Here is a 24315-nt window from a genome sequence, read left to right as displayed (position 1 = left end):
TGATATTAGCGACTCTAGATAAGTAGAAATCTAGGGTCGTTACAAACGTACTTTTGACCGAACTGTAATTATGAACAACTCGTGAAGAATTGTTATTTATAATGAATATATTAATGGACATAACATATTGCATAAAAGTGTAACTCCATATCTACTTAGGGTGATTTATAGTTAATGAATGAAAATTGATTGATCTAACAGTTTAATTAATTAATTTTGTTTTATGAGAACTCATAATTCATAGGTGTATAAAATCTCATTACTAGCGCTAAAATAAATCAATTTAATTAAAAATTTTGAAATTAATAATTAATATATTAAATATAGAGAAGAAAATATATTTAATTTAAAGTAAAAATATATATTTAATTTGAATTCTTCGGATTAGTATTTAATATTTTAGATAATTAAATATAAAAGAAGAAAAATATATTTATTGTATTTAATATATTAAATATTTAAATAATTAATATATATATATATATATATATATATATATTTAAAACTCCAATGATATTTATTGTAAGATATGTACGGTTTAGTTTAATTCTAAATAAAATTAAAGTTGATCTTAATATTTATACTATACGATTAAAGCATTCGTCGTCAACAATATCTCCAAAATATTCTTTTGAGATAATTTCAAATAAATATCATATACTCATTCAACACATCATCATATTTATTTAATTTATTCTTTATATTAAATATATTTTAATAAACGAGATCTTTCTATTTAACTTTAAAAAAGTATCAAAAATCACATTGTCAAAAAAAAAAAAATCTTAATATATGATCAACTTTTATAAATTTTTAAGACTAAATTTATTAAAAATAGGTTTGTTGAAAAATCGATAGTCTAAATAAAACTTAAGTGTTCGAATATGAATAAATAAATGTGATTAATGTACAATATCGACGAATAAATAATTATAGAAAAAAAATTATAACTTTCAAAAAAATAACGGTTCTAATTTTATCTTTTTCATATGTGAAATAGAGTTTTTATTTAATATATATTTTATAATTTATTAACGAACAAAATATTATATTTAATTAATGTTTCATACAAAAATGAGATATAATCGCCTAAAGTATTATTTGAAAGTAATCTTAAAAAAATAAAATGGAATAAAGTGTTTTCTTGTATTTATAAATAATTAAAATATTTGTAATTTTTTATTTCAAAACACAAATATAAATGAAAAGTAAAATATATCTTTTAAAAGAATTAAAATGTCTTTTCATTTCTTCTACTTTTCTTTTACTGCATCATAAACCGAAAATAATATAAACACTCGAACCTTCCTTTTAAGGCATAAATAGTTTATATTCTAAATTTAATTTGTGGACTTTTTATTTTTTATAATTTATTCTTATATTTATATAAAAATAAATTTCATAGACAAAATGCATCCACCCATACAAAATAATTAAAATAACAGTTTGATTAATTCATTTTCATACAGCAGTAAAATCCTTTGAAACACTTAAAATAGAGTGTTGGTGGTCGAAAAAGCAGGTTGAGCAATTACAAGAACATCCATCTAGTTATAGCACAACCAAAGTAGCAAATACAACGACAACCACCAGAGACTAACAATTTTTTTAAAAAAATTAGATACACTATTTAATATATTTTTAACAATATTAAGAATTAGTTACGTATTGGGAATCAATGACGATTATCATTAAAAAAAAAAAATTATATATATTTTTCTTGATTTTAAAATTTAAATTAAAAAGAATATATCAAAAAGAAGAGATTATTATGGAAGCTAAAAAAATTCCTTGCTTTTGTATAAAATAGTTAAAAAAAATAAAAAATAAAAAAAATAAAAAAGTGAAAATAACAAATGTGCATAACTTGGGTTCAAAATGTTGTAGCAAAGGAGGGGTTATATATATCCGTTCTTCCCTCTCACATTAACTCATATCTAAGTTCAGTTCATAAAAAATAGAGCGCTATAATGGACAACAAAGAGAAGGAAGCGAGAGAGAAATTAGGAGGAGAAGTGAAGCTTGGTCATTGCTTGGATGTTATTTTGAAGAATGCTGACGTAGCACTGCACTATCCCTCCTTCGTTAAGCTTTATGACCAACTTGTTGCTGGGATCCTCTTGAACAAGGGAGCTATAGTAAGTGCAACTATATATATATATATATTAATTTCAACTTCACCTTTGTATATCATAAACATATTAAATCAAAATATTTGCTTTCTTTTCTTTTTACGCAGAAGTACATCTTTGATAAGAAGTTAAACAGCCATTGGTACTTTATATTTGCGAGAGCTCTCTCAATCGCCTGGATTGAAGATAAAAGATACTGGAAATGGGGATCCTGGTATAATTTTTAACTAATTTCTCAACGGAAAAAAATGATAAAAAGTTGATTTCTTGATCACTCACTCGGGCGTCTAAAAACTTGCAGTGGCAATAGCGAAGTTGCAGAACTTATTGAAGTATCTTGGCTGAACATTCGTGGAAAGATCAATGAGTCTATGCTCTCACCAAATATTGTGTATGAAGTAGCACTTCAGGTACAACTAAATGATAGAGCCTCTGGATGGGATGCTCCTCTGAACATTGAATTGAAGAAGCCAGATGGGAGCAAGATAGTGCGCCAGGAATGCCTGTCGGGGAAGCCACGAAACCAGTGGTTTGAGATTGTTGTTGAGTACAAGGTAGGTAACCCTGGCTGTGGAAGTAGTGGTGAGATCGAGTTTTCCTTTTTTGAACATGGAGGGCATTGGAAGAGAGGGCTGCTCGTGAAAGGTGTTCGGATTGGAGCAAAGGGATGTGGTTGCTCATGATCAAAATAGTCTTGGCGTACACAATCTCTCTTTCTCAAACTCAAAGTACACTTATTTTGATGTTGAGGAACGAGAGTTTGTGTTATCATCAAATATGAAAGAATGTACTAGTATGAAACAATAAATAATAGACCTTTTGTTTACGGGCAAGATGGTTAAGTTTTAAACCCTTTTTGTTTCAGATATAATAAAATATAAGTATGAACTAAATATAAAAATAAATAAATAAATATAAAAGTTTGGCTTCCAAATTCTCTTAATCGAAAAAATATCCAAATCTTCACTCATTTTATTAGCTTGATCTAGACCTTCTTTGCCCTCCGCTTCTTCATGAGAATTTCTCTAAATATTGAGGTTAAGCTAAAGGGGTAAAATGACCCTGTTGTAAAGCTCTATATAAGCTCAATTTTGAGGAACAAATTCAGCTTAATAAGTCTGTAAGGACGTGCTTCTTGACACATTTGTTATGTAAATATCGGTACTCGACTCTAAAAAGGACGGGCAAATTTTTTGCGAAATAAAATAAAATAAAATAAAGAGAATTTAAAACATAGTAGACATTATAATTATATTATATCACAATAAAGTTCATACATTATTGGGAGAACTTGACATACAACTTGTTCTCTCCTAGGGTTGTTAGGACTTTTCGGAGGTGTTCTTGGTCCATTTTCAAGTATTCTAGGATGTCATCTATGAACACAATAACAAAGTGTCTAGACAGTCCTTGAACACTCAGTTCATTAATTTCATAAACACAATTGGAGCGTTGGTGAGACCAAACGACATCACCACAAACTCAGAGGTGTTCTTGGTCCATTTTCGAGTATACTAGGATGTCGTCTATGAACACAATAACGAACGTGTCTAGACAGTCCTTGAACACTCCGTTCATTAATTCCACAAACACAGTTGGAGCATTGGTGAGGCCAAACGACATCACCACAAACTCGTAAAGACCGTATCTTGTTCTAAACACCGTTTTTGGTACATCCCCTTCTTTAATCTTGATTTGATGGTACCCTGACCGAAGGTCTATCTTGTAGAATACCGTCGCCTCCCTAAGTTGGTCAAATAGGTCTTCTATGTGAGGGAGGAGGTACTTGTTCTTTATTGTCCTCTTATTTACTTGTTCTTCACTCAAATTTACTCCAATGATCACATTGACCATTGAAGCGAGAGATCTTTGTTAAAGTTTTATCTTCACTCATAATCTACCTATTTAATCACTCAAAAATTGCAACTTAATACCAATGGTTAGGTTTTGACACAAGAAGAACTAAGCCCAAAACATAAACCATTGAAGTTTGGAGTGAGGATATTATTGAATGCTTTTATAGTTTTACAAATAGCCAGAAGTAGAACTAACTACCATCAAACAAACGTGATCAACCCATTTAGAAAAATATTTGAACTAAATACCTAAAAATACTCTATTATTTTGGCATAATCAAGAATTCTTCTAACACAAGCACGACAAGGTTTTGTAGAGAATTTAATTGTTGTAGAGAATTTAATTGTTGGACGAGTTGAAGCTAGTAAATGAAAAATTGGCCAAAACTTTTCCCATATTTGTGGTAAGTTTCGTTTAGTTTAATTCTAAATAAAATTAAAGTTCATCCTAATGTTTATACCAGGCCAATAAAGTGTTCATTCTCAACAATATCTTTAAAATATTCGGTTAAGATCTTTTCGAATAAAGATCATATACTCATTCAACACATCATCATAATTATTTAATTTATTCTTTATATTCAAACATCACATTATCAAACAAAAAAAAATCAATTTTTATAAATTTTAAGACTAAATTTATTAAAAATAGATATCTTTAAAAATCAATAGTCTTCCAATATGAATAATAAATGTGATTAATGCACAATATCGACTCATAAATAACTTTAGAAAAAATTTGTAACTTAACAAAAAGAAAAACGGTTCTAGTTCTATAAATTATTAACAAACAAAATATTATATTTAAACAACGTTTCATACAAAAATCAAATATAATTGTATCAAGTATTATTACAAAATGGTTATTTTTTAAAAAAAGGGAATAAAGTGTTTTTTTTTAATATAAATAATTAATATATATATTATTTTCTATTAAAAATTTGTTAATTATTTTTCAACCATGAAAAAACACATATAAACGAAAAGTAAAACTCATCAAAATGTCTTTTCATTTCTTTTACTCCATCCTAAACGAAAAATAATGTAAAGGACTTTTTATTTTTTATAATTTATTTTTAGTTTTATATAAAAAAAAAAAATTACATAGAGAAAAAACATTCATCCATCACAATTTTAGCCTTAAAAAAATGTAATGAATAATAATAAAAAAAATTAGTTACCTTTGGTCGAACAAAAAAAAATTATATATTGTTCTTGATTTTAAAATTTTAATTAAAAGAACATATCAAATTCTCAGGAGAGGATAGATTATTATAAAAGCTAAAAAAAAGTCTTTAGGAATCGAACAAAAAAAATTATATATTGTTCTTGATTTTAAAATTTTAATTAAAGGAACATATCAATTCTGAGAGGATAGATTATTATAAAAGCTAAAAAAAGTCCTTACGATCCAAGCAAACATCACTCTTAACACTATTCAAGGAGTGTAGTCTGAAAATTTACATGCAAGGCTTTTGCAAGCTATGTAGTCTAATCTTGCATCCAGGGCTGGCCTACAACCTCAATACCTATGCCCAAGGCTTCATACGTTACATGCGGCTTAGTCTAAATACCTATGCTCAAGACTTCATACGTTCCAACCAGCATAGTCGGAAAACTTACATCTCTAAGACTTATTACATTCCATCTCGGGACCATGACACATGAATAGGGTATTATCTATTTTCTTAGACTTGGACGAATATGGTGTTTACTTTTAATATTTATTTATTTCATTTAATATTTCGTTGTGTCGTTTTAAAAATATTTTCGAACAAGTAATTCTATGTCAGTGTTTTAAGATGAAATTTATGTTTTATGATAAAGTTAAAACACTTATTTCTGTACAGAATGACTACGTTAGGATGATATTAGCGACTCTAGATAAGTAGAAATCTAGGGTCGTTACAAACGTACTTTTGACCGAACTGTAATTATGAACAACTCGTGAAGAATTGTTATTTATAATGAATATATTAATGGACATAACATATTGCATAAAAGTGTAACTCCATATCTACTTAGGGTGATTTATAGTTAATGAATGAAAATTGATTGATCTAACAGTTTAATTAATTAATTTTGTTTTATGAGAACTCATAATTCATAGGTGTATAAAATCTCATTACTAGCGCTAAAATAAATCAATTTAATTAAAAATTTTGAAATTAATAATTAATATATTAAATATAGAGAAGAAAATATATTTAATTTAAAGTAAAAATATATATTTAATTTGAATTCTTCGGATTAGTATTTAATATTTTAGATAATTAAATATAAAAGAAGAAAAATATATTTATTGTATTTAATATATTAAATATTTAAATAATTAATATATATATATATATATATATATTTAAAACTCCAATGATATTTATTGTAAGATATGTACGGTTTAGTTTAATTCTAAATAAAATTAAAGTTGATCTTAATATTTATACTATACGATTAAAGCATTCGTCGTCAACAATATCTCCAAAATATTCTTTTGAGATAATTTCAAATAAATATCATATACTCATTCAACACATCATCATATTTATTTAATTTATTCTTTATATTAAATATATTTTAATAAACGAGATCTTTCTATTTAACTTTAAAAAAGTATCAAAAATCACATTGTCAAAAAAAAAAAAATCTTAATATATGATCAACTTTTATAAATTTTTAAGACTAAATTTATTAAAAATAGGTTTGTTGAAAAATCGATAGTCTAAATAAAACTTAAGTGTTCGAATATGAATAAATAAATGTGATTAATGTACAATATCGACGAATAAATAATTATAGAAAAAAAATTATAACTTTCAAAAAAATAACGGTTCTAATTTTATCTTTTTCATATGTGAAATAGAGTTTTTATTTAATATATATTTTATAATTTATTAACGAACAAAATATTATATTTAATTAATGTTTCATACAAAAATGAGATATAATCGCCTAAAGTATTATTTGAAAGTAATCTTAAAAAAATAAAATGGAATAAAGTGTTTTCTTGTATTTATAAATAATTAAAATATTTGTAATTTTTTATTTCAAAACACAAATATAAATGAAAAGTAAAATATATCTTTTAAAAGAATTAAAATGTCTTTTCATTTCTTCTACTTTTCTTTTACTGCATCATAAACCGAAAATAATATAAACACTCGAACCTTCCTTTTAAGGCATAAATAGTTTATATTCTAAATTTAATTTGTGGACTTTTTATTTTTTATAATTTATTCTTATATTTATATAAAAATAAATTTCATAGACAAAATGCATCCACCCATACAAAATAATTAAAATAACAGTTTGATTAATTCATTTTCATACAGCAGTAAAATCCTTTGAAACACTTAAAATAGAGTGTTGGTGGTCGAAAAAGCAGGTTGAGCAATTACAAGAACATCCATCTAGTTATAGCACAACCAAAGTAGCAAATACAACGACAACCACCAGAGACTAACAATTTTTTTAAAAAAATTAGATACACTATTTAATATATTTTTAACAATATTAAGAATTAGTTACGTATTGGGAATCAATGACGATTATCATTAAAAAAAAAAAATTATATATATTTTTCTTGATTTTAAAATTTAAATTAAAAAGAATATATCAAAAAGAAGAGATTATTATGGAAGCTAAAAAAATTCCTTGCTTTTGTATAAAATAGTTAAAAAAAATAAAAAATAAAAAAAATAAAAAAGTGAAAATAACAAATGTGCATAACTTGGGTTCAAAATGTTGTAGCAAAGGAGGGGTTATATATATCCGTTCTTCCCTCTCACATTAACTCATATCTAAGTTCAGTTCATAAAAAATAGAGCGCTATAATGGACAACAAAGAGAAGGAAGCGAGAGAGAAATTAGGAGGAGAAGTGAAGCTTGGTCATTGCTTGGATGTTATTTTGAAGAATGCTGACGTAGCACTGCACTATCCCTCCTTCGTTAAGCTTTATGACCAACTTGTTGCTGGGATCCTCTTGAACAAGGGAGCTATAGTAAGTGCAACTATATATATATATATATTAATTTCAACTTCACCTTTGTATATCATAAACATATTAAATCAAAATATTTGCTTTCTTTTCTTTTTACGCAGAAGTACATCTTTGATAAGAAGTTAAACAGCCATTGGTACTTTATATTTGCGAGAGCTCTCTCAATCGCCTGGATTGAAGATAAAAGATACTGGAAATGGGGATCCTGGTATAATTTTTAACTAATTTCTCAACGGAAAAAAATGATAAAAAGTTGATTTCTTGATCACTCACTCGGGCGTCTAAAAACTTGCAGTGGCAATAGCGAAGTTGCAGAACTTATTGAAGTATCTTGGCTGAACATTCGTGGAAAGATCAATGAGTCTATGCTCTCACCAAATATTGTGTATGAAGTAGCACTTCAGGTACAACTAAATGATAGAGCCTCTGGATGGGATGCTCCTCTGAACATTGAATTGAAGAAGCCAGATGGGAGCAAGATAGTGCGCCAGGAATGCCTGTCGGGGAAGCCACGAAACCAGTGGTTTGAGATTGTTGTTGAGTACAAGGTAGGTAACCCTGGCTGTGGAAGTAGTGGTGAGATCGAGTTTTCCTTTTTTGAACATGGAGGGCATTGGAAGAGAGGGCTGCTCGTGAAAGGTGTTCGGATTGGAGCAAAGGGATGTGGTTGCTCATGATCAAAATAGTCTTGGCGTACACAATCTCTCTTTCTCAAACTCAAAGTACACTTATTTTGATGTTGAGGAACGAGAGTTTGTGTTATCATCAAATATGAAAGAATGTACTAGTATGAAACAATAAATAATAGACCTTTTGTTTACGGGCAAGATGGTTAAGTTTTAAACCCTTTTTGTTTCAGATATAATAAAATATAAGTATGAACTAAATATAAAAATAAAAAAATAAATATAAAAGTTTGGCTTCCAAATTCTCTTAATCGAAAAAATATCCAAACCTTCACTCATTTTATTAGCTTGATCTAGACCTTCTTTGCTCTCGGCTTCTTCATGAGAATTTCTCTAAATATTGAGGTTAAGCTAAAGGGGTAAAATGACCCTGTTGTAAAGCTCTATATAAGCTCAATTTTGAGGAACAAATTCAACTTAATAAGTCTGTAAGGACGTGCTTCTTGACACATTTGTTATGTAAAACCGAAAAGAATATGCAAATTTTTCTCGAAATAAAAAAAAATAAAACAAAGAGAATTTAAAACACAACTTAACAGTTAAAATACAATATAAGGAACATACGCAAAACATTTAAAACAAAAGGGCATAGAAGACGAGTGAGGCTTGTCTATGGCACCTGCTCTAGAGTCCGCTCCCAACCTCAGCTCCTTATTTACTTGGAAAAATATGAAAAACATGGAGTGAGTACAAAAATTATGTATGTAGTCTACTTGTAGGCTCTTAATGTGTCATTAATATGCTCTTGCTGTAAGTGCTTATGCTATTTAGTTCTGCTCTTGACTAGTCGGTTCTTACCATGATCTATCCGGAGGACCTTGATCCTTAGATTCTGAGTTCTTTCTTTTTTCAACATAATTACTCAAATATATACCACATTATTTCTAGTGGTTGCGCGTTCTAGCGCATAGGATGACTTCCATCGAGGCTTAAACTAGTTAGCATATCGAAACTCATCCACTCACGAGTCCAAGCCCTTATATGGTACTTACCAACTCATCTCGAGCCTAAAGTAGGACTACTTAGCCTAAGAAATAATATATTTATTAATTATATTGTTAAATGTTAATGAAATGAACAACTGCTTCAGAAATACTAAATATTAAGGTATAATTTGTTATGTTATTTATGTTTCATTAGATCATTTATAATTATTAAAAAAAAAATTAAAAAAAAATCTTTAAAACAACATTTTCATGCTTTTCGTGTGTCTCCTATTTCGAATTTAAAATTTTAAAATGCATAATTATATTAAAAAGAATTTTAAAAAAAAAACAAAAAAGATTTATTTAGATAGTACTTTATGAACTCAAATTATTTTTGTTAAATTAAAATATGTATACCATGATCTATTATAGATTATATGATATTCTAAAATAATAATTATACAAAATCTATTGAAAGGTCAATAAAGGACGTCCCCTTACATACTAAACCGAAAAATCGGACCCCCTGAACCAACAAGGCATTCCATTGAATGAAGCTCACTTGCCTCGGGCAAAGCAACTTTCATAAATAACATTATAAAGTATCTTTTAAATAAAATTACAATGTTCATATAATATATGACCAGAAATAAGATTTAAACCATATATCTTCCTTGGTTTGGACAATCGATTAACAACTATTTTAACTCATGGAATGCACTAGGATAGTCTTTTAAACCCCAAAACTAAGAAGATTACATCAAAATGCCCAATCAAAGATACACATACAGTTGAGCATTAATGGAAAGAAAGAATGAAAAAGAAGGAAAGAAGATTCGCCAAAATTTTGAATTCTAACGAAATTTGGAATCATCAACATTCATTGCAAGTAGCAATGCAAGCGCAGAGATGCTATATAATATTAGTTTACTCATAAGGATTTTTGAAGTTCTTCAGAAGCTCTGGGATGTCATAGCCAAGCATATCATCCACAGCTTGAATCATTTTAGGCTTCAATTTCTCAAATTTATCAATACTGTACCCATTTAGTACCTCCCTAAAATGCTCCACGTTTGGGAAGTCCCCCGGCGGTAGGTGGTACTCCCTTTGAACCTGTGACAACCAGAGTTCTCAGTTAAAAATTCATTGAGATATATATAACTAAACTACAATTATGTTTAAAAGTATACTCTCTTCACTTTTTATAAACGTTTCTAAACTACTCTTGGAGCATAAATTCTTTCGAGTTTCGAATAAAATTTGGGACCTCAACCAGTTTGGTAGTAACCTAAAATGATAAAATTTTGTCATTTATTTCAAAAGTATCTCTATGCTTTCAATAGTTACAGCATTAATCTTGACTTCATATAAACTATTCAAATTTTTGTTAGAGGTCAGGGCCACACCATTCCAAGTCTCAATTTTCATTCAAAATTCTATATCATTTCTACTCCAAAACCTACTTTGTGAAAGGGCTACCATATTGTAACTATTGAATGTATAGGGATAGAGAGAGCTTAGCTACCTTTCCAAATTCATCTTCAAGATTATCAATAAGCCGTTGTTGAGTTTTAGCTTTGCCCATCATGGCAGGCATCTCCTTTTTAAGGTGGCTGATTATGTAGGCATGAATCTTAGCCGCTCTGGCGCGTTTTACAAATTCATTAATCTGGAATATGAAAATGAAAACTTCGTTATTTAGATCATAGTGGTGCCAAAAAGGGAAAGGTCTCTATGATTATTGTCATTGCATATGCAATCAAAATATGTATTTAGAATTATACCCGACGGTCACATGCTTTCTTTGGAATATCAATCAAGTCTGCTAAGAGGTCATCTTGTTCCTTCATAAACAGATCACGACCAATTGGGCCGACTGAGGCTTCGTTAACAGGCTTGTCGTTAAATGACCTGATAGAATCAGATAATAAAATTAACCAAGTGAAATAAGTAAGAAAATGTCAACTTGATCAGGAAGTCTCAAAAGGGTTCAAGATACCAACAAACACAATATCCAAGAAATATCAAAATGAACGCACAACTATCAATTTAGTAGACTGGAAATCGAAGAACCTACCCGATATAAACGCGAACGACTTCTGGAGTATTCAACACTTTACCGAGAGACCACATCAATGCTCCATATACTCTCATTAACTAGAATGATGAAAATTCAAAAAGGTATACATTATAATCCTCCAATAAAGGAGACTGCAAAGAAGAAAATAATTGCATCAGTCTAAATCTTACTTGTTGAGTATCAACTTGATCAGCTTTATTGAGAACAACTCGAATCTTATCATCATGGCCACGAAGAGATCCTATAACACGCTTGAACTCGTCGCTGATATCCAGTTTATGGGGATCAAACAAAAGAAGGATGAGATCGCATTTTGCTGCAAACCATGATATAACCCCTGTGAAATCATAGCTTCTCTGTGTGCGTTGCTTTTCCCCGGATAGAACCCCAGGAGTATCCACAAAGGTAATTTGATCAAGGAGCTGAAAGTATAGGTGGAAAATATTAGCGTCGTTATAGCAGTTGGGAAATTGAAACTAATTAAGATTTAAGAGCAATAAGATGAACTGACAGTATTAAAAGTTTTTAACCAAGCCATTGAAAACTTCAACTTACAGGATGTGGCATTTGAGAACATTCGAACTTCGACAGGAACGCTCCACCAAAGGATGTCAAACCAGAGAATGGCATGTCTGCTTGAACAGCAATAGTGTTTCCTGGAACACTTCTCTCATCTGGTCCAGACTGAGCACAAATTCACAACCAATCAATGGAACCGTGGACATGTTAGCATATGATCCTTAATAAGACTGTATCATCCAGTTTGATTGCATAGGTAAAGTTTCTCATTTGATGACTGACAGATCTTTCTTATTTTGATCTATCAGTGTAAACACATTTCACTGACATTGGAAAGTAAAAGAACTCTGTAAAAGTTTCTTCTGCCAACTTTTCTTCATTTGAGAAATTGTAAGAAACACATCCAACGAGGAGAAAAAACTTATAAAACTGAATGTGAAGCTGGGTGTCACAACCTAACAATGGTTGTGCCCCAATTAAGTGGGGGAGAATGTCACAACCTAACTATGAAGAGGGTAGGTTTTGACCCTCACGTTGCAACACGGCGATCCTCAAGTGGCGCTCATCCAGCCATACAAGGGCCTAGACGAGTGTCATGATGTGACCAAGGAGAATGGTGCATCATCTAACACACCACACAGAGTGGGCATTGAAGACAAGTCGAGGCATAAGTAAGATAAAGACATCGAATACACAAGAATGGCAAAGATAGGCTTGTTGGAGGGCCAGGTAGGGCCCCAGGCCTTAACCTCGAAAGTCGGGGTTCCAGAAGGAATTTGGGCATGCGGTTCTGGAGTTCAATCTGTTCGTATTAAATATGAATGCTCGCCAAATTTAGTGTCAATTGGACACCAGAAGGAAGCTCCATGACACCATATGACCATTCGCCAAAATCGCGTTTATGCGTGTAGCACTGAAAATTGCTCAGAAGGTACTATAGGGGAGGCATGGTGTCAACTCTCCACCACCCTTGGGCCCTATGGCCTAAGCGAGCTACCCTGTGGCACGTATGTGTCACAGTGAGGGCAAGCGTGCCGAGACGAATGTCTCGGACAACTTCCTTTGAAATGGATTTTTCAAAGACAGTACCGGGCGGCACGGGTGTGCCGATATTGCGCCCCAGCCCGCATGTCGGAGGTTGATATATGCACCTGCTATTCAGTACGATATTCATAAATGACACAGCATGGGCACGGGAGGGTCAATGCATCGATAGAACCCAAATGGATGGATGTTCGGGATGTCCCGATGAGATGAGCGACACATGGGCCCGTTCTCAATGACATGACTCAGTGAGTTGAGATGGCCAACAACACCCCGAGACTCAGGATGGCGTCAAGATATATGGGCCACGTCGATTGGAATTAAGATGACAAGATGAGATGCGATGTTGCATTGAGAGATCTTGGCTCTATGTAGAGGCAAGGTTGAGTCGAATGACTTGGCCTAGTGTAGAGGCAAGTGGGTTGTGTCGCCGACGATTGAACATGCATGCGCATGCGGTGTGTGTGGTCAAACAAGCTTGGATTCCGCACAAGCAATGTTCGATTGGCAAAGACAAACCTTGCCTAAGGTCTAGTGAAGCCACGAAGCCGGGGCAAAAAAATATATATGGGGCTTGATTCCCCTTAAAGCTAGTCGTGAGTATGTCAAGATCACGACGCCAAACCGTAAGACCATGACACTGTGCATACTACATCCATATTTTCCATAAACAAAATACGAAGAGGAAAAAGATCATCTAGGCTGATTACCAAAAATTATAACACAATAATGGTAAGATAATCAAAACAGAATTGCACAAACAATTAGACTCTGGCACTTTTCAAGTACAAAATACGTTCAGAACAAACAGTCCTAGAAGCAAGCTATCAGTTATTATTTTTAGTTTAAAATTATTATTTAACAACAAAATGAAGGTTTCCCTTACCATAACTACTACAAATCTATCAGTTGTTGGCTCAGGTCCAATGTGAGCTCCTGAGAAAAAATATTAAATAAATAAAAAAAAATTAAGAAAACATAATTCAAAGTTTAGACATGCAGATTACAAAAGATGATAAGGTAAATTCAACTCACCTGGATAATTACATTTTAACAAATGTTTGATAAATGTGGTCTTTCCAGTTGAATATTGGCCCAACAACATTACCATTGGCTTAGCATCAAAATCACTGCTTGTCTGCAAGAAATTAGTCAAAACTTAAGGAGCGTTTACGCAATGTCAATCGCAACTCTTCTTCCACCTTTACTAAAAAAATTTAAGTGGACCAGAAATTTCCCAATCTACTCACCAGCGATGGGGACACAAAATCATTAAACCGATAAGTAACTTCCAGCGGCTTCAGCTTTTCATTATATAGTTTCTTCAAACCGTCAATTATTGATGTTACCGCAGTATGGGAAATCTGAACAAGCAAGAATGCAGAGGAAAACATTACCAGAGAGAGCAGGTCAACATTTGCAATTTCATTTCATTACTTCCCATGAAAAATAAATATCTGGAACAAGTTAAAAAAAAATGTCTAACAAAAATAAGAAACATATACGCAAACTAAAAAAATAAATAAATTTAACAGGAAAAAAAAAAGCATAATACCTTGCTCCCAGATTTTGAAGCAAACCATGGAGTTGATGGCGGTGGCATAGGTTGAGTAGTTCCTATATTGGCGGAGCATCAATTTAAATCACAGTCCAAGTTGGCAATTTTATTATTGAAATTCAATGATCAGAAATTGTCTAACCGTTTGTTTCATGTTTGCTAGATATTGCTAATCTCTTAGTCTTCTGAAAAGAGGATCAGAAAAATGATATCTTACATTAATGTTTCATTATTTCAATGGAAATTTGACATCGTCAAATGAGTGATATTACTTACAGCAACTAAAGCATCCAAGCCGTCAAGCACCGGAAGTTTAATTTCCTCCATGCCGGCTGAAAGCAAGTAAAAGGACATCAATGTATAATGAGCAGTAACTAAGTATTGCCTTTGCATTGCAACAGTAAGCACATGAACACAATAGTTGTATTCAAAGAAGGCACTTTCTGGTTACTATATATGACCATATTTGTCCCTTTCTACTTTTTAAAACTTTTCACTAATAGTTTTCAAATTATCTAGTTCAATAATATGCAAAATTCAATCAAGGAACCAAGCATTAGAGGCTTGATTAACTGGTTAGAAATAATTTCTGGCCCTGAATCACAATATTAGCACCAAGGAAGTCTACAAGACATTCACTTGGACTATATTGTGTTAGGATCGCACAACAACGCACACACTCATCTAGATGAACACAGAGAATAGGAGAGAGAAAATGCAAGCAGAAATAATAGCCAAAGGTTTATGTTGTCGACTTCATTTATGTACAGTGACGAAGAACATAGAGAATGCTACCTTTCAAACCACCCACTATCTATAAATATCTATCATACATATCTCTACACCTTTTTGCTATAAATAGTCATTTAATGAACATTTTTCATATGGTTTTACTTCTATAACAATTGAACAAAATAAGTTATAAATAGGCAACGGACTTCATATCCCAACATATTGCCCCTTGAATTATATACAGTGAGTGCATGCTTCCGGAGGAAAAATAATTCAATAAACCTCAGTATCACTGGTATCTATACTGATATTTCATAGAACTAAAAGTTCTGGCACATGGTATCTGCGTTATTTGATGTCTTGAGCCAGACCAATAATTTGTAATTTCAAAATAATACGGACTTGATAACAAGGAAAATTCATCTGTTACACTTACAAGAATAGTAGCAAAAGCACAAATTCTTAAAAGTAAGAAACAGAACTATTAAACACATCATTCAACTTGCCTGCTTTTTTGAGGATATCTGAATTCAGATCATACCCTGCTTGCGCTAGAGAAATAAGCTGGTTGTTATCAAAACAATAGTTAGAATTAGAAAAATCCCCACGTACTGGTTAAAGTGATAAAATTAAAATAAAGTCGAATAGAACCTGCATGGCAGTAACGAACTCATTGAACCCTAAATATCCTTGTCGTTTGGAGTCTGCAATAGCCCAAACCTTTAAACAGGAAAAGGGAAAAAGATGTAACAACCTCTGAATCCAAATAGATACAATCCCCCAAAAGTTGGGGAGTGATCGGAGCAAAACTCTTTACTCACTGTGTAACAACCGATGCTATACAAAGAAAAACAGACATCAAAGGGACATACTCGATGCAATAAAGAATTGTTAGCATTTGAATTACTGAAATCACATAAAATGCTCCCAAGTTTTTCATCAACAATTTTCTCAATCACGTGTAAGAGGAAAAGTTAGAAAAACAATAAGCATGAACTCTTTAAGTTTCTTGAAGTGAAATCAAATCAAATTACATCGACGTAAACACATTGACCAAATAAACAAATAAGTTCCTTGAAGTTTCATTCCAATGAGGTAGCACATCAAAATCGGGCATCGTACTAAGAACATCAATTAGAACAAACAGAAAAGGTTCCCAACTAACTCAAATCATAATTATCTAATCTATCCAGGAGTCGAAGTTAGATTGAGCGATTAACTCAAAGGATTTCAAAAAACAAGTGAGATACCTGTTTGAGTTCTGCGCGAGAAAGATGAGACGTGGAGAAGAACTGTATGGCATCATTTCCAGTAACACGACCATCTCCATCTACACCAAAAAAGAAGAACAGAAAACAAAACGATTGATTAACATCCTAGATGAGTAATAGAACAAGCAAGAAACGCTAATTGAGGATTAAAAGAAGAAAAAAAAAAAAAAAAAAAAAAAAAAAAAAAAAAAAACCTGAATCAGCCAAACCGAACCATTCCTGAAAGATCTTAAGCTGCTCTTTCGAGCAGGAGCCAATCGCACCAGATCCAATCTCCATTTTTTGAAAGAAATGGAATTCAAAACTTATGACAGCTCTACTCTCTGTAATATCAACAGGTTTGGCGCTCGGGATGAACAAAATTGAAACCCACGCCGTTTGCTGCTTTTTTGGCTGGGAAACGGCTGAGTGGCTGAGCTATACTTCCGTGTAATGTGATGTATATTCGAAACAATGATCCTTCGTGATTGGATGGTCAGGATGGAGGTAGTTTGGGATGTGATTCATCAGATTTGATCCGGATTGGACACGTGTGATGAAACCAGGAAGATTACGGTGGGGACTTCACAGGTGATTGTAATTGATTTATCCACCCAAGACTTTTGAATGAGAGTGAGAGAGCGCCCCTTTGATGTTTGAAAAATCTGCTGAGTGGAGCCCACGTGTAGCCACATTATTGGATGATGAAATGCAGTGGGGCCCGCAGAGAGGACAAAAACAAAAATGTGTAAGATTTTGTATTTTTCAAAATTTTAATTTAATTTTTAGTAAATCATTTTTTAATTCATGCCAAATTTTGTAATGTGAAAATTATCGTAAAAGAAATTTAGAGAAAAATAAGTATAATTTTGCAAAAATAAAATGGTTGACGGGTTAGGTGTTTGCTCTAAGTTTGATAGTTAGGTATATTATTAACGTGGTTTTGCCCGCTCTAAATTTAGGAAAATGTATGACCTAATTTAAGATTATTGTTGTACTAAAATATTTCGTTGTCACGTGTGATTTTTTGAAAAAAAAATATTATTGATATTAAGAAACTTAGTAGATGATAATTTACCTCACCTGTTCGGTAATAGTCTTGTTCATATGCTTCTTTAAATCAAATATGAGCGCTAAAATCAAAACGCACTTGAATACCAATTGAAAGCCTAAGACGAATTCAATGACCTAACTTTTCCCGTTAATATGCAAACAATGGCAGGTTCTAGTTTTATGTCAATTGGAATCCTAAGAAGGATTCGATGACCTAACTTTTCCGGTTAATAATGCAAACAATGGCATGTGTGAAGTTATGAGTGGTGAGTAGGGGTTCGTACTTTTTTAGTATGGGTTATATTAAATTTTTTGAAAATTGAAAATTCAGTTTAATTTGTGGGTTGACTTTTTTCGTTCGGTCAACCAAAAATTAGTTTAATTTGTGGGTTGACTTTTTTCGTTCGGTCAACCAAAATTTAGTTTAATTTGTGGGTTGACTTTTTTCGTTCTGTCAACCCAACCAACTTGAAAATAGGATTACAAGTCAACTTAATCTTAATCTACTTTAAATATATATATATATATATATATATATATATATATATATATATATATATATATAAATAAATGATGTTAGTAATATGTTATAGCTCATAAAATGTTTTATAATTGAACTTTATGAACTTTATATAATGAAACGTGTATTATATATAACTATGATTGTTTATATAATTTAAAAAATAACCCGATAACTCAACTCAACCTAGTCTCAACTATAGAGGGTTAGGTTTTGTTTGAATTATGATAGGCAAATGAAACAAGTTCTTGCCCATAGGAAAAGGGGGCGGTTTTTATTTTACGATGGGTTTGAATTAGCCCACAATCGTATTTCTCCCCGAGATTAAAAAAAGATGGGCAATTTATCTGTTCACAGCTATCGTCCCACTAAAAAATATTTTTGTGATAAGGCCTGTTTCTAGTCAGAAATGTAGTCATTTCCTACTCTTTCCTTGACCCTTGCTACTAAAAAGATGTTCACTTCTTAAAATATCCCATATACATAGGTGGAAACAGGGGAAGGGGTTAGATTTATCCCGACGGGAGGTGAACTCTATTTGGGTTATTTGAACACGGACCCAATGAACCCAAAATTTTGAGTCGTCCAAAACAATTTTCCAACCTAACTCGTGTACACTAGATGGGATAAAAATCGAGTTAGTAGGGTTTCCAAAATTCCCTCTTATTTTTTCGTGGAAAGTGAACTAACTCAAATCATTTCCAAACGAGTCATTTCATGAATCAAACCTCTTATATTACATTCTTAACCCTAACTTTTGGTTTCTATAATTAAACTTTTCCAATACAAAATCCAACTTAAAGAAAGGCAAGAGCTTCAAGAAATACCAACAGTCTTGTTGAGCAGCCACAAGAACAATGCAAGTTCAATAGCAAAAATGGATTTCAGCCATGTTCTATCCACCATGAATCCATACACTGTAATTCCTGCTTTGTTATTCCTCAAATATATCACTGCACAACAACAAACAGATGCCCTCCTTTTAAAAACCAGATCAAATGGTTCATGAACTTTGTGCATCTTTTTACTCACCTAGCGCCTGCCTCTTTTGGAATGAGATTGTGTCCGCAAAAACTGGCATCAGTTTTGCATCATCCAAGTCGTCCTCGTCGCCGTCTTCGTCATCCGAGTTCGATTCGATGGTAGCTGCTGTTGGGGTCGTCTTATTGTCGAGATCGTCGAAGGTGCTTACGACGGCAGAGACGTGCCACTTTGCAGCAAGACATGTGATGGACTGTGCTTTGTGGGTTATCTTTGCTGCACTACGGAGGCATATGAACAAGCCTGTCACCAGGCTGATGGAGCATAGCTGCATTGTCAAAACTCATACCTGTTATTCTATTATACTATCGTAACATCGCAAAAACGTTAAAATATCATCACTAGCAAGATAGAAATTTTCTATTGTAAATACCCGTCTACCATAGCAAGATTTTCATCCCAAGAAATCACAAGCAATCTCAAGTAAAGCAAAGTGTAGTAGTATTTTCTCGAGTGTATTGTAATCTCTTGATTAGTGTTAATAAAAAGTGTGAGGGAGTTGCGTTCAACAATTGCTCGAGCCAAGAACTATCCATAGTAATTTAGCCTAGTACAATAGGAAATAGGTGCATGGAGAACAAAGGGTTTTATAACACTACATGCTTAAGATTCGGATCAGAATTCGAAACCTGAATTGATACCTGTGTGCCCCAACATTCCTTCGCATCCCGTGCAACATGATTACATTACTTACTTTTCGGTTCCGAAAATGAAAACTATCCCCACAGACTAACCTGAGTCGTTTTAACATATTTTGTTCTCGTTTACATGCATCCTAAGAAATTTCTCACGAGATCACCAAACAAAGTAAAACACACTTAACTTCAAAGTACCAACACTAGAACCACTAAAAAGGAACGTAAATTTAGTCATCCTAACCTCAGAATTGATCTTATTCGAATGTGATCTTGATTTATTCATGTATCTCTTCTTTCGTCAGACGTCACAGATTTAATTTTATGATATCGAACGAGGGGGAGGGGAGATGAAGTTAAGAAAGTAGATTACCGCAAGTTGTCCAGCCTTGGAGAGGTTAACATGAGCTTTGGCCGTTGTAGTCATGAGAAGGGATATGAACTGACTGGCAGTGACCAAAATCAAAGACAACAAAATGAAGGCTCGGAAGCGATGGCTGATGATGGTGAAGGTTCTTCTGAGGCCCAAATGCAGAACCAAGATGGTGCCGACGTCGGTTTCCCGACGGAAGATGGAAGCGAAATCTTCGAGCCTGATCATTTGGAGGCAGCAGATGAGGCGGAAGAGGACGCAGACGAAGAAGAAGATGGAAGTTCTGTAGAGCCATGAGCAGAGCTCCAATGTGTAGGAGGTGATGTAGCTCAGGTACATGTTGTTGGTGTAATATGGGATTTGCTTAGCTGCGGTGATGTACCACCACATCTTGTACGCTGCTTCTGCCATGAAACATGGTACCACGAACAACGACATCAGCTCCATTGATCTCTGCAATTACATTCAAATTATTACGTTTATGTTAGACCAACCCGACTTTTCACAATGGTATGATATTGTCAATTTTGAGCATAAGCTCCGACTTTGCTTCCCGCTCCCAAAAAAGCCTAATACCAATGGAGAGAGTATTATTTTATTATAAACTCATAATTATTCTCTAAATTAAGTCGGACTTTCATCTAACAGTTTCAACCGTTTTCTTTTTAAATCTTATACGTTAAAAATAAAAATTAAAAATTAAAAAAAAAAAATTTAAATATCAAATTATTTTGATTACACTATCTTAAACAAGTTTTATTTTTTTTATTAATTATTTAGAATTAAACCATTGAATAGTAATTAGTTATATATATATATATATATATAAATTCTTTTTTTATTTTGTAGTTAAAATATTATTAAGATTTATTGATTTTTTTTTTTAAAAAAAACTGTTACATTGATTATTTTTTTTATTCTATAAAATTATTGAAAGCTTTCATTTAGTGTTCTATTTAAAAAAAAAAAAAATTATTAATTTGTAACTGTTTTCAAATTTTATATTAACTAAAAACTATCATAATTAACTGGTAAAATATTAAATATATTCTTTTTTTCGCGTATAATAAATTTAAATTAGGTTGATTTAATCGACTGGAATAGTCGATTAGACTGATAAAATTATTAAATATTCTTTTATATTCGACTCAATCCACCGAACTTGACTTTAGATCGAATTTAAACTTAAGTGGGACGACTAAATCAAATGAATTTTTAATATACTTAATTATTTAAAAGAATTTTGAATAGCAAAAGTTTTAAAAGAGAAAGAGGTAATGATTTTGATGTATGAACAATAATAGCAGTACTTATTCATAAACAAACAAATTTCACTCGATATCACAAAATATTGACTGATATAAACAAATTATGAATTGATAAAATTAAAAATAAAATTAAGGAGTGTTCATCTTCATGTTCACGGATTTGGAAATTGTGGAAGGAAAAGAAAGGAATCGTACCTGTAATTGCCTGGAATACTCAGCCCGAACCCTAGGGCTTGCTTTGGAGAGCTTATCGAGGAAGAGAAATCGGTTGAATCCGAAGAGACGGAGCCAGAGAGAGAGAGAGAGGAAAGAGAGCATCGCAACGGCGGAGAGAGAGAGCTGAACGACGACATGGAATGGCCTCTGGTGATCTTCGTCGCAATCGGAGCAGGAAAGAGCGAAGTGCGATGCGAGAGGGACGGCGATTGCGAAGATGAAGAAGATGAGGCAGGAGAGGGAAGCGCGATATGGATTGGATTGATCGTTTATGCAAATCCATTTCAGGAAGGATTCTAACCTTCTTAACTCCGGTGATTCTAATTCTGATTCTGATTCTTGCGATTCCATTGGAGATGGAGATTTCTTGCCCCTGTTTTTCATGGCTTCGGAACAGGGGAGCGGGAGATTTTGGTGCTTCAACAACCAGAAAACGAGAAAGAAAGAACAACATTTATGTATTTATTAGCTTAAATTAATAATAATAAAAAAAAAAGTATTACTAAACTTTATAAATATTTTTAAAACTCTTTTTTAAATATATCTTTTAAAAAAATTATAAATTTCTACGACTTTTTTTTTTTTTACAAAATGTCTCGTATTAATATAAATAATATAATTTTTTATTTATAAATTTATACGTGGGACTCACTCTCAATAATTAATATCTAAATAAAAATTATTTAATCAATTATTTATATTTTTATGATTAATATAATTTCTCTTGTGGCAATGAGGCAAACAAGCGTCAGAGGTGGGGCCCACTGGAAGCAATGTCCAGAGTGGAGTTGCCACGTATTAGTTATTTATTACTGGGACTCTGTAGTGTCCACGTGGTGCTTAGCTGACTGGTTTTTTTTACCACGCTGGCTATGCTGATTGGTTGCTTCCTTTTTAAATACACTACTCTAGTACGGCTTTATTATTATTATTATTTTGGGAAAAGTACTATGATTTGTATTTTATGTTTGTTTTAGTGTTTTTAATATATTTTAATTAAAAGTTAAAAAAACTATATTATTTATAAAAATTAATATTTATATATTCACAAAACAAATTTACCATCTAAATATTCACCCAAAATTTACAAAATAAATATGGTTATTTAAATATGTGGTCATCGATATTTTCAAACCTCTACAATAACGACCATCCAGTAGAGTTATTAAATAAATAGGTTGACATCTATATTTTAGAAGTTTGTGAAGACCCGGAATTGAAAATATACAGAAGAATGCAATGTTGGTCGGAATAAGATGATAATAATGTGTTGGTTGGATTGGTTGTGGCTTTCGTCTTGGCTATGGCAATCTTCATTGTGTGTCCACCCAAGACGACGAGGAGAGTTACTATCTACCATTGTTCCGAACATCGAATGTGTTTCCTTCGGTTTAACCATGGATTTCTGAATGTGGAAGAAGGGAAATTTCATCTTCAATCTCATAATTTGTTGTTTGGATAGATTAACATTTTCGAGCCCCTTGAGGTCAAGAAAACAGACAGAAATGGATGGGTTTTATAAGAGCGATGACGGGAAAAGCTAACGCCTAGGTTAGAGAACATAAACCCAACTTTAGCTCCATTTGGCCATTAATGTTCATCTCTTCTCGTTGATAAGAAGCATCTTGCATCTGCTTAGTCTCTGAGCTCGGAGATGAGAGGAATGAAACATTCTTTATAAGGGCACTAAAACCTCTCCCTAGGAGACACATTTTAAAAATCTTGAGAGGAAGCCCGAAACAGGATGATATCTTGTAATAATCCAAAAAAAAAAAATAATAATAATAAATAATAATAATAAATTAATTAATTAATTAAAAAAAATGGAAAAGAAAGGAATGGACAAGTGGATTGAAGGGGTTTGGTATATCAACTAAATTAGCAGTTCGTAGAGGGACTATTGAAGATGATGAAGAAGGGTGGTTTTGTTTTGGTGTTAGTGGTTATGGATGGTGGCGGTGGTTGGCGTTGGCAAGGCCGACGAGGAAAATAGAGGAAGAGGGAAACAGAAAACAGAGGAATAATGTTCTAATCCGTGCTTTCCGGTAAACCTTAAGGTTCTTTGGCGTTTGTTGTGACAACGTGCAAACTTGAGGATCGGGAGACGATTGTGAAGCCTTTCCACCATTGAAGCTCCAGATTTAAGTCAATTTAAGCGTTTATTGGAAGGTAAGAAAACCCATATCATCGAATCTTTAAATCTCGATGTCTTGGTTCATATTGCATAATAAGTTATGAAATAGGGCTTTTTAGAATCATAATAAGAAGATCTACAAAGTTGTAGAAAGAATCGAGATGAAATTCGAATTGTAGAAGTAAGATATGGCTTAGGGATACAACGGGTATTAAAGGAAAAGTTTGAGGAAAACATTGCAGGAAACAGAGGTTGAAGACGAGCGCGTGCGAGTGAGAGCGCGACTGTGCACAG

At 32.3% G+C, this 24315-nt stretch overlaps 4 protein-coding genes across 4 annotated transcripts; 2 read left to right on the top strand and 2 right to left on the bottom strand.

Annotated features, from left to right (window-relative positions):
* The first annotated feature begins 1927 nt into the window (after nt 1-1927).
* Nucleotides 1928-2982, top strand: LOC147786390 (lectin-like). Its single transcript, XM_087120359.1, has 3 exons — nt 1928-2138; nt 2240-2346; nt 2434-2982. Exons 1-3 carry the CDS (start codon nt 1971-1973, stop codon nt 2813-2815), a joined length of 657 nt encoding a protein of 218 aa, XP_086976485.1. The 5' UTR covers nt 1928-1970; the 3' UTR covers nt 2816-2982.
* A 4793-nt stretch (nt 2983-7775) lies between these two features.
* On the top strand, nt 7776-8830 carry LOC147786389 (lectin-like). Its single transcript, XM_087120360.1, has 3 exons — nt 7776-7986; nt 8088-8194; nt 8282-8830. Exons 1-3 carry the CDS (start codon nt 7819-7821, stop codon nt 8661-8663), a joined length of 657 nt encoding a protein of 218 aa, XP_086976486.1. The 5' UTR covers nt 7776-7818; the 3' UTR covers nt 8664-8830.
* A 1315-nt stretch (nt 8831-10145) lies between these two features.
* LOC111783678 (EH domain-containing protein 1) lies at nt 10146-17175 on the bottom strand. Its single transcript, XM_023664597.2, has 16 exons — nt 16997-17175; nt 16782-16861; nt 16183-16251; nt 16038-16095; nt 15076-15131; nt 14942-14984; nt 14797-14858; nt 14492-14605; nt 14277-14379; nt 14128-14177; nt 12234-12362; nt 11849-12100; nt 11676-11755; nt 11383-11509; nt 11124-11267; nt 10146-10711 (listed from the first exon to the last, which is right to left on the bottom strand). The coding sequence occupies exons 1-16, from the start codon at nt 17079-17081 to the stop codon at nt 10526-10528; spliced, it is 1638 nt and encodes a 545-aa protein (XP_023520365.1). The 5' UTR covers nt 17082-17175; the 3' UTR covers nt 10146-10525.
* Nucleotides 17176-19049: 1874 nt separating this feature from the next.
* LOC111783244 (uncharacterized) lies at nt 19050-22345 on the bottom strand. Its single transcript, XM_023664155.2, has 4 exons — nt 21867-22345; nt 20404-20856; nt 19387-19663; nt 19050-19307 (listed from the first exon to the last, which is right to left on the bottom strand). Exons 1-4 carry the CDS (start codon nt 22269-22271, stop codon nt 19171-19173), a joined length of 1272 nt encoding a protein of 423 aa, XP_023519923.2. The 5' UTR covers nt 22272-22345; the 3' UTR covers nt 19050-19170.
* Between the last annotated feature and the right edge of the window lie 1970 nt (nt 22346-24315).

This window comes from Cucurbita pepo, chromosome 20 (assembly GCF_057944985.1).
Source record: "Cucurbita pepo subsp. pepo isolate OVF chromosome 20, ASM5794498v1, whole genome shotgun sequence".
In the NCBI taxonomy this organism is placed as follows: Eukaryota; Viridiplantae; Streptophyta; class Magnoliopsida; order Cucurbitales; family Cucurbitaceae; genus Cucurbita; species Cucurbita pepo.
Note: the sequence above shows the minus strand (reverse complement) of the source record. Positions and strands in the feature narration are given on the sequence as shown.

Bases quoted from the DNA above. Each gene is read 5' to 3' on its own strand.
- LOC147786390 (XM_087120359.1), top strand. From the start codon at position 1,971: ATGGACAACAAAGAGAAGGAAGCGAGAGAGAAATTAGGAGGAGAAGTG. The intron at 2,139-2,239 runs GTAAGTGCAACT...CTTTTTACGCAG, and splicing joins TCTTGAACAAGGGAGCTATA to AAGTACATCTTTGATAAGAA. The intron at 2,347-2,433 runs GTATAATTTTTA...AAAAACTTGCAG, and splicing joins TACTGGAAATGGGGATCCTG to TGGCAATAGCGAAGTTGCAG.
- LOC147786389 (XM_087120360.1), top strand. From the start codon at position 7,819: ATGGACAACAAAGAGAAGGAAGCGAGAGAGAAATTAGGAGGAGAAGTG. The intron at 7,987-8,087 runs GTAAGTGCAACT...CTTTTTACGCAG, and splicing joins TCTTGAACAAGGGAGCTATA to AAGTACATCTTTGATAAGAA. The intron at 8,195-8,281 runs GTATAATTTTTA...AAAAACTTGCAG, and splicing joins TACTGGAAATGGGGATCCTG to TGGCAATAGCGAAGTTGCAG.
- LOC111783678 (XM_023664597.2), bottom strand. From the start codon at position 17,081: ATGGAGATTGGATCTGGTGCGATTGGCTCCTGCTCGAAAGAGCAGCTT. The intron at 15,132-16,037 runs GCAAGTTGAATG...ACTTGCTTTCAG, and splicing joins AGATATCCTCAAAAAAGCAG to CCGGCATGGAGGAAATTAAA. The intron at 14,606-14,796 runs GTATTATGCTTT...TTGCTTGTTCAG, and splicing joins CTTCAAAATCTGGGAGCAAG to ATTTCCCATACTGCGGTAAC.
- LOC111783244 (XM_023664155.2), bottom strand. From the start codon at position 22,271: ATGAAAAACAGGGGCAAGAAATCTCCATCTCCAATGGAATCGCAAGAA. The intron at 20,857-21,866 runs GTACGATTCCTT...ATGTAATTGCAG, and splicing joins AGTATTCCAGGCAATTACAG to AGATCAATGGAGCTGATGTC. The intron at 19,664-20,403 runs GTAATCTACTTT...TTGACAATGCAG, and splicing joins CCAAGGCTGGACAACTTGCG to CTATGCTCCATCAGCCTGGT.